This window comes from Hipposideros armiger, unplaced genomic scaffold (assembly GCF_001890085.2).
Source record: "Hipposideros armiger isolate ML-2016 unplaced genomic scaffold, ASM189008v1 scaffold_59, whole genome shotgun sequence".
Lineage (NCBI taxonomy): Eukaryota > Metazoa > Chordata > Mammalia > Chiroptera > Hipposideridae > Hipposideros > Hipposideros armiger.
The window spans coordinates 102,551-112,611 of record NW_017731409.1 but is presented as its reverse complement, the minus strand read 5'-3'; the positions used below and the strand labels follow the sequence as shown (position 1 = coordinate 112,611).

The following is a 10,061-nucleotide window of genomic DNA, read 5'->3' as shown; positions in this document are numbered from 1 at the left end:
TATATATATATATATATATATATATATATATATATATATAAAATCACGGGATGTGGAGTATAGTGTGGGAGTGGAGTCAATGGAATTGAAATAGATACGTATGATATGGTGGGGAGTGGGGCGGTGGATTGGGGGAGGGGGTTGTTGTCACTTTGAGGGGTAAAAAGTATAACTATTGGACTGTGTTGTACACCTGAAACTAATTTTAAAAATAAAATAAAACAAAAAAAACAAAATAAAAAAAAGTCAGACAAAAGAATATATATTATTCCACTGATACAAAATTCAAAGTAACGAAAATATACCATAGTGCTCTGGGATGTGTTCTGAAATGGTACAAGCAAGGAAGTAATTACTATTATATGAAAAGCAAATTAATGTTTATCCTTGAGGCAAGAGAAGGCCATGGAGAGTGAAGAAGAGGGATTGGAAAGGACCATGCTTCTGGAGTGCTAACAATTTTCTATTTCTTTTCTTTTTTCTTTTTTTTTTTTACAGTGAAAAATTGTTATATTTAGAATTAGCCAGCTGGACTCAGATAATCCCAATTTTTTGGCAACATTCAAAGCATCATAGTCAGGAGCCAATAAAACATACGCATTCTTCTTTCCATCAGGCCTGATCAGGGTGTTGACCTTGGCCACGTCAATGTCATAGAGCCTCTTCACAGCCTGTTTGATCTGGTGTTTGTTGGCCTTGACATCCACAACGAAAACCAGTGTATTGTTGTCTTCTATCTTCTTCATGGCTGACTTCGTAGTTCGAGGGAACTTGGTGATGGCGTAGTGGTCATGCTTGTTTCTCTTGGGGGCGCTCTTCCCAGGAGATCTGGGCTGCCTCAGAGCCGCAGTGTCTTGGGCCTTCAGAAGGTGGGTGACGTGCAGATCTTCTTTTTTTGTGGCTGTGGACGCCTTCAGCACTGCTTTCTTTGCCTTCAAAGGCTTTGCTTTGGCTTTGGCTTTGGGAGGCGCAGGGGCCTCCTTCTTCACTTTCAGTGCCATTTTCATGAAAAAAAAAAAGCAATTTTCTATTTCCTGACATATATCAGTGGGTTACCTGGGTGTTTTAGTTTACAGTAATTCATTAAATTGTACATGTATACTGAATGCACTCCTTGGTTTCTGTGCTATATTTCACAAAACAAAAAACGACTTAAAAATGAATAAAGAAATAAAATAATGAATTACTCTATTAATAACTGAATTATGTAAAAGGAATAAAACACAGGCCTAAAACACAAGTTAACTCCCTCATATGGTTTCAACTGAGAATAAGGCAAATGACTTAATGATGGTGAGGGAAAAAAACTGGCTGAACTACTGAGAGATGACATGTCTGTACTTTGGGTGATTTTAAAGAACTTTTCAGTGTTAATTTTGATAGTGTACAATTGTGCCATTTCTGCCTTACTGACAAACATCGAAACCAAACCCCTACCTCAGATGCCATTCTATTGTACAAGTATAACATTTTGATAAACCATCTTTCTGTGTCTTTATTTTTGGACAAAATAGGATTAAAAATGTGTCCAATGACTTCAAAATGAATTTGCAAAGTAAAAAATCAACAACAACAAAAACCATCATCTGTAGTCTCTTGGGATTTAAGAGATTGAAGACCCACCAGGGGGCAGGTGCCACAAGAGCTGAGTTAAAAGACCATTTTTTCCCCTGGGTACACCTGCCAAACTTGAAAGAGCTACAGGATAAGAACAAAGGCTTGAAACTAGGTAGAGGCTGCTACTGGGTGTTAGAGAAGCCATCACATAGGGTTGTAGCGACAAAAATAGACCTCAAGGATCTTAAACATCCAACATACTCATAGATACCCCTCAAGATAGTTCCTAAATTCTGAATTGCATAAGACAAGAGTATACAACAAAGTTGGAAGTCTGAAAAGTAGAGCTGAATTTTCTGGAGTCCCCATTGAAAGCCACATAGGGCCATGCCTTAGGAATAGGGAAGAAGCAGAGATACTTCAACTGCCACCAAGCCACGACCTGGCTCACTCCTGGAGATTATTAATATCAACCCCCACTCTATCTGTCCAGGAGAAAAAAGGATAAACCCTTTCTGGAGGAAAACAATACCATCTAGAACTTGCACAGTTGTTTACAATGTCCAATACTTAATAAAAAAAATGAAAGGCATATTCAAAGATAGAACCATATACAGAATAAAAGCAGATCTATACTTGATCTTTATGTTGGAGATAGGCCTTTAAAGTAACTATAATTAATATGTGTTCAAGGGCCAGGTGAGTAGCACATTGGTTAAGAGCTGGCTTGGGACACCAGCTCTGACAGCAGGGCCCCGGTTTGGATCCCACATGAGGGCCAGTGATGCTGCACCCTCTACAGTGAAGATGATGAACAACAGCTTGACCTGGAGCTGGGCTGCCATGGGTAGTTGGCGACAGCGTAGACTGCAGCCCCTGCTGCAGTGTGCTGCCATAAAGCTACCATGAGTGGCTGGCAGCCAGCGTGAGCTGCCAAGAGCCGCTGTGAGTGGCTGTCCAGTAGCTGGCTACCAATCTGCCTCACCCGGGAAGAGTGCAATATTAAAATACCAACATGGGCCAGTGAAGCTGCGTTCTCCACACTAGACTGAAGAACAAAAGGACAGCAACTTGTCTGTTCCACTTCCCTGGTTCCCCAACACTGTTCTCTCCCCCAATTCCCCAATAAAATCTTAAAAAAAAAAAATGTGTTCAAGATATTGAAGGAAAATAGTAAAAATATGACTTCATGGAAGATTTCTCCCTATATTAGAATATGTAATTAAGAATTAAATATGCATTTCAGAACCAAAAAATATTTTACATAAAATTACAAAATCAAAGGTTGACTTTAATAAGTGATTGGACACAGCAAAAAACAGGTTTAGTGACTACAAGATAGAACAATAGAAAATACACAAATTAAAATTTAAAAAAGAATGGGGGAAAACAAAACATTAAAAAAGCATAGTGGAAATAAATATTGGACATAGTTACAGTCTAACACACATCTGAATTGGAGTTCCAAAAAGGAAGCAGGTAGAAAAATGGGCAAAAGCAACATCTGACAAGATATTAAGAACTTTTTAATTTATACTTTCACAGCTGCACTGAAATCTTCAAAGAAATCAGAAGACAATTTGAAACTCCATTTTCACATCACAGTACCTAAGAGCTAAGATGAACATTTTTGTTGCCATGATTTCATTCATCACTTGATACACTACAGAAAGCAGGATCCTTGGTAAGATTTAATAGAATCAGCTCTATATTGTAAGGGGTCGACGTATCTGTGTTACCGAAATTCCCCATTGTTTGCCCACAGGATTATCTTAGTTTGAACCTCTGGAACAGAAAAACGTAACTTTGCTCGGTTTCATAGAGCAATCAAGGACATAGTATGATAATGCATGCTCTCATTAGTGTGGTATACACAAGGTCACTCAGTAACTGCTATTGTCAACTGAGTATTGGTGTTTTAAGGGGAGACAAGTAAACTGGATGGATTTACAAGTACTTGCCTCTCTCATCTTGGAACTGTGAGGTTCTGTCTTCATATGTGTTTTTACATTCCTGTTTCCACCATGCCCAATCTCAAGCTCCTTTTAGCATATTTTATAGTATGCTCTGTTTTGGTTATTTAACTCCCTAATCCAGTTGTATGTGTCCTCCCATCATCATTAAAATAAACACAGTTATTCAGCTTTCTTTTTCAGTGATATCTGGATCATACAGACATTGGTGTTGTAATTGTTCTCTTTTCTATTATCTGAAACTTAGAAAACCTGGTCACAATATGAGTATTTACAATGTTGAAAATTAAACTAGCACTATTTCCTTGCAAAGTACGACAGACAAGCAAAACAAAAAACAAAAAACAAAAAAAAAAGACTGGTCATGCTCCGGATTACAACACACTTAACTGCAACTTACATCGTATTACTTAGAGTGATCCAACAATGGATGATCTGTTATTTTGGACCCATGGTTGTCAGCATTAGGAGTCAGGAAAAAAAAGCAATGGCCACTAAGGAAGGCAGGTAAACTATGTCATATCTATTTCACACAAATGGAAAGCTATTTCTTTCAGTTTATCTTCTTAGCACACCTCACAGTTTCTGTACTTTCTTTTCAACCTTCCATACACATGACTGAAAAGCAGGAATTTTTGTGTCCTGGGATGCTGGATTTTTAGTCCTAAATATCAGGACAGTTCCAGGCAAACTAAGATGGCTGGTCACTCTAAATCAATACCATCTTTCTCCACCCTTCTCAAAACTTCTCAACTGAATCTATCTTCTCTTGCTCCTTCTCAACCAAATTTGTCCTCTCAACCTGTCTTGACCCCCACACCCTTGACCTCAGAAATCTCGCCCTCTTAACTCCCCCTTGATCTCAATTTCTCAAGCCTATAACAACCCCCATCAACCTCAACCAATCTTATCCTCTCAATCCATCTCAAATTTAGTCCACTTCATCTTCTCTAGCCTGTTTGAACTCAACCTCTCCCAAACACTGATTGTTGACTTCCCCTGGGTTTGATTTCTCAACATCAACCAAATTGGACCTCTCAGTCTCAGCAGGTCTTGCCCTCTGATCCTTCTCACCTGAACTTTGTCCTCTCAGCCTCCTTCCACAGACCTTGACCAACCAAACCTCTCAACCTTGTTCTCTTGATTTCAACAGACCTTGTCCTCTCAACTTCAATCAACCTCAATCTTCCAAATTTACCTAACTTTGTTCTCTTTAGTTTAACCCCATCTTCTAGACTTATCCTGTTATCCCAATGTCCCTCATTCTTTCTTCTTAACTGAGTGATTACTCCCACCATTTATCCAGTTCTCAAAACCCAAACCTTGAGTCATCTGAGATTTATTTATATTTTTATATTATATACATATTAGTCATCAAATACTATCAATTTACTACTAAATTTTTTTGTGCAACCCATTTATTTCTCTGTCTTCATTGCAAATGTTTTATTTCAGGTTCCATTATTGTTCATCTATATTACTGCCAAAGCAGCCTAAAAGGTCTCTTCACCTCCAATCAAACAACCTCTTCCCTCCTATATTACTCTCCCAATTCCCATCCACCCTGTACTCTAATGCGAGAGAGGTATTGCTAAAATGAAAATCTGAACATATGCCCCATACTCCCTCTAGTATAGAATATTAGTCATTTCTACCATTTAGCTCTTACTCATTCTTAAAGCCTTAACTCAAAGTTTGATACCTCTAACAAAGCTTCTCAAATACACCTTTTCCAAGTCTAAGCTGTATGCCTCTCCTTGAAGTTCTAGTAATGTTTTATGCAAAATTCTAAAAGAGCACTTTATTGGGCATTGTTATATTATGTGTTTGGTACACGTTTATATTAGGTGTCTTCCAGCCTTGATTATGCTATAAACTTTGTAAGAACCAGTTTCTTAAATCTTTATCTGTAGGATCTACCACACAATAAACATGACAAATATTCAATTATTTTTCAAATACGTACATGTCATCCCACTTCCAAAAGTCAGATTATTATAATTTTCATCTTAAAGCAAAAGGGAAAGAATTCCTTAATAAAATAATTGGGATGCTAACAGAAACTTTTTAACTCAGTTGATAATTGCTCTATTCCCTCACAGAAACTACATATTCTTTTAAAATGTAGTATTTATTCTAATGCCTACTGCTTTTAAGACTATCTGGGGTTGGTGTTTCTCTTAAACCATAAAATTAACTGAGAAAATTGAATAGGCCTTTAATACTCTTTACTTTACCACCCATATTACTGAGGTCTGCTAATGAAACATATATATTACTTGGAAAAAATCTCCAATATCAGATGTGTTCCACAAACAAAAACTACATACTTATGACTGAATTAACCAGAATTCTTATGTAACACCTAGCCTGGATTTTACAGTAATTGTGTAATCAGAGGGTGGGAACACTAGCTCTACCCCTAAATAGCCATGGGACTTTATGATCACAGGTCCAGGATGAGACAGTTTACTTAGACATAGACACAGACACAGACACAGACAGCTATAGACATAGATATATCGGTACAGTCCTACCACAAAGGCATACCTATCAAAAGGATACCTAGAAAAAGATAGGTGTCGGGCGGCTGACTGGTTCAGTTGGTTAAGAGTTAGCTTAAGAGCGTGAGCTCTGAGCAACAAGGCTGCCGGTTCAATTCCCACATGGGCCAGTGACACTGAGCCCGAGCTGAGCTGCCGCTGAGCTGCCAACAGGTAGCAGGATGGCTCAGCTGGTGAGAGCACATGCTCCTAACAACAAGACTGCCTGTTAGATGGTGGGCTACGCCCGCCCGCCTGCCCGGAACTAAGACTGAACTCGGCACCTTGAGCTGAGCTGCCACCCGGATGGCTCAGTGGATAGAGCCGTGCGCTCTTAACAACAAGGCTGCTGGTTCGACTCCCACATGGGATAATGGCTACGCCCACCCACAAATAAGATTGAACACAGCACCTTGAGCTTAGAGGCCACGAGCTGCTGACGGGAAGCCAGATGGCGACTGGCGCCCTCCACAACAAAGACTGAAGAACAACAACTTGTCTGGTCTCCTTCCCTAACTCCCCAACACTGTTCCCCTCCCCCTAATCCCCAATTTAAAAAAGGTGTCACTATTTAGAATAAAAAATAATTTTCCTTTCTTTTAGTTTTAGTTACTAAAGATAATATAATTTATAAAATTACTGGTATTAATATGAAATAGGTAATTTATAATGGAAGTAATAAAACAGAGTGAAATTGTTGTCCCATGTTCTTTAGGCCCTTCTAAATCCTAAAAACAACTATACCAGAGCATATGTTGTGGCAGAAAGCTAATAATATTACAAATTTTCTGGTGAATTAGGAGAAAGATTACTAAATTCTTTACATTTCATGATTCATTTCCATGTGATCATTAATGTTATTTTAAAGAATAAAAAAGAGCCCAAAGATCATATATCAGCCTTGAAAAGCAAGACAAAACTCAGACTGCTTAGTATATTGAGTATACCCATCTCTAAACCATAATATGTATATATATATATATATATATATATATATATATATATATATATATGTGCAGACACATGTCAAATGTCAAGTACAGTTCTTACTTTAATCTTCACAGCATCATAACGGATTTGTGAAAACTCACGAAGACCAAAAGAACCTCCAACAACCAACAACTGAAACAAAGAAAAGAAACAATTAAACAAAATAGAAGGGCAGAATTCAGTCTACCTATAGATTACTTATCTAAATGCCAACAGTGACAGATTATACAAAATCCTATAGATTATTTTTCCTAGTTAGTTGCCATTCATCTTTCAGAGTAGATGCAGTATATACTGAAACTGGGAAACATTTTAGCACATTACCGAATACCAAAATCAGTACCGCATACTTGTACTTGAAATTATGGTTTAAATAACATCATCACAAGCATTATATTAGTTGATCCTCACAAAAGGTTTATGAGCTAAGGAAAAGAAAAATCAATTTAATAGATGAGGAACTAAAAGCACTGACAACGAAATGACTTGTCCATAATTACCATGGGTAAAACCAGGAATAAAATTCTGGCCTTGTCTCATCAGACCAAAATTCTTTCAACTTTATTTTACAAAATAAACCAATTGGAGAGCATTTTTCTTCATTTTCTTACCAAGTGATCAAAGAATCTCATGAAATATGCCACATTTCTAAGTATGTGGTACATCTTAAAGGAGCCCTCGAACTGTCATTGCTGCTTTATCATCTCCTCCAATAATTTAATGGGCTTTAATTCCTCATCCTAAAACTGCAAAAGTCCAGCAATTTGGAAAAACATCAAGTTTGATCCTTACCTTCCTTTTCATATCAATATATTAACATTACCAATTAAGGAAATACAAAAAGATATAAAACATTATAAAATACAAAATTTTTATAATTTTGAAGTTGGAATACCAACAATACCTTGAGGCTATGAATTTCAAAACCCAACAAATTTGACCACATTAAAATTTAAAACATATATTCTGACAAATAAATGAACTAAAAACAACATAAAATCAAAAGACAACAAATCAAGCAAATATCTGTTATATATAAGCAGCTAATACTTGCAAGGTCAATATGTAAAAATTCTTTATAAAGTGAAATACATTTTGTCTCTTAGTTTCAATGAAAAGACACCTCTGATTTTCCTAACTCCTGCTCAGTTTTCCTGCATTCTTTCTCACCTTTCCAATTTCAGAATGTTGGAGTATCCCAAATACTTAAGTCTTCATACCTCTTCTACCTATTCACAACCAACACTGAGTCCCTAGGCTATGTCATCCAGTTCTATGGATTTACATATAGCTTCTATAACCCAACAACCTCCAAAAGTACAATCTCAATAGGAAATATCCTACTGAATAAAGATGTGCCTGCATACTTGACATCTCCACTTGCAAGTCTAACAGGTACATACAAATTAACATTTTTTTTAAATTGATTTTTACCTCAACACTCTTTCTGCCCCAACTTGCTCCTAACCAATCTTTCACATCCCAGTAAGTGTCAACTACTTTTATCAATTACACAAGCCAACTCCTTTGGAGTCATCTTTAGCTCCTTTCATTCATGTCTCACATCTCTAATCCATCTCTGAGTTCTGTCGCCTCTACTTTCAAAATATTTCTTGAATCTGACAATTTCTGACTGTATCCTCTTCTAATACTGTAGCCCAGGCCATTATCATCGCTTTCCTGGACTACTGCAATCACAATACATGTTACATTTTTAAAAATCGTATGGTCTTTGTCCCGGGTTTCTTAGTAAGCTTGGCATTTCCTGGGTGCTTTAAAAACATAAACTGTAATACAGCAACCTTTTGAGGGCTGCTACGATGTGGCAGGAGCCGTGCGCAACACTCAATTCATAAGGTTTTATTTAACTCAACAACCTTGGAAGAATTAAGCCACTAGTAAGCTGAAATATGGAGATGCCCGAAACTGTATAGATAAATTAAGTAAATACGTCTATATAGTTCCAATGATCCAGAGTATCGTCAAGCTGTAGCGGCGGGGGTTGGGGAAGCTAGTTTAGTAATCATTGAGACTTGGGTTAAAATCTGGTTCTGACACGACTCTCTGAAGCACCAGGGAAGATAAGGAGTGAGATGCCACAACCAATCAGAAAAGGCTAGAAGGGCTGCCTAAAAGCTCTCAACCTATCGCCAGGCCTTTCCTAGCCCAGGCCCCGCCTCAAGTCTTACAGATTCCCCGCAGTCCGATCCAGCCAAACTTGAGGTCCCACCCCTTTCGCAATTCCGCCCCACACTTTTTCTTCAATGCGCTCACCAACATTGGAACTCCGTAGCGAAGGGTCTTGTTCTTGCGCAAGGCGCGCGTCCACGCGTGTGTAAACATGACTGAACTCTCAGACCCGTTTGGACGCCCGGCCAAACAGGCAGCTCAGCCTCCCGAATCTCAGGGGCTCAAGCTCCCTCGCGGACCAGGACGTCCTAGACTTAACTCCTTCCCGTGGCCTCCCTGCGCTTGGTCCTCTCCTGTTAGGCCTCCGCCAGGCAAAAGCAATCGATCCATTGTAACATACTCGCGCGTCCGCCCGGAAATTCAAGGGTCGGAGGCTTGGTTCCGGCTCTCTGGCTGCTATAGGGACTTCGGCATTTAAATCGTGTTTGTACTCGTCGTCTAATGATATGGTAACTGGTGCCTCCCATGTTCTGGGTTTTGACCAACATCTTATTAGAATACTCCCTGGCACATAGCCACTCGATAAAGTCGGCTAAGGAAAAAATAGGTTGGTGCTAGCTTCTATGGCCATTTGTGGGATGGAGAGTTTACCAGCTGGATAAAGATTTTTAGAAGTAAATCGCCACGAAAGGTTAGGTTGTAAGGTTAGTGTAGTGTCTTGCTATCATTGAACCTTTAATGCTGATGTTTTCACTGTGAAATAGGCTGTAATCTTCAGTCATTTATGAATGTCGATTTTCCACTCATTCAAACTATCCAGCACATCTTTTTGCGAGTCATTACAAAAAGCTCCAGGAACACACAGATG

General features: G+C 38.5%; 1 protein-coding gene and 1 pseudogene across 1 annotated transcript in view; both read right to left on the bottom strand.

Moving 5' to 3' along the window:
- The window catches only part of COX16 (cytochrome c oxidase assembly factor COX16), a 20,279-nt gene extending 10,722 nt beyond the window's left edge, over positions 1-9,557 (bottom strand). The window contains exons 1-2 of the mRNA XM_019641356.1: positions 9,338-9,557; positions 7,124-7,195 (exon numbers count right to left, since the gene is read on the bottom strand). Coding sequence (XP_019496901.1) covers positions 7,124-7,195; positions 9,338-9,406 — 141 coding nt within the window. The 5' untranslated portion in view covers positions 9,407-9,557. The remainder of the gene's footprint in view (positions 1-7,123; positions 7,196-9,337) is intronic.
- On the bottom strand, positions 309-2,253 carry LOC109382081 (60S ribosomal protein L23a pseudogene; annotated as a pseudogene).
- Positions 9,558-10,061: the final 504 nt, after the last annotated feature.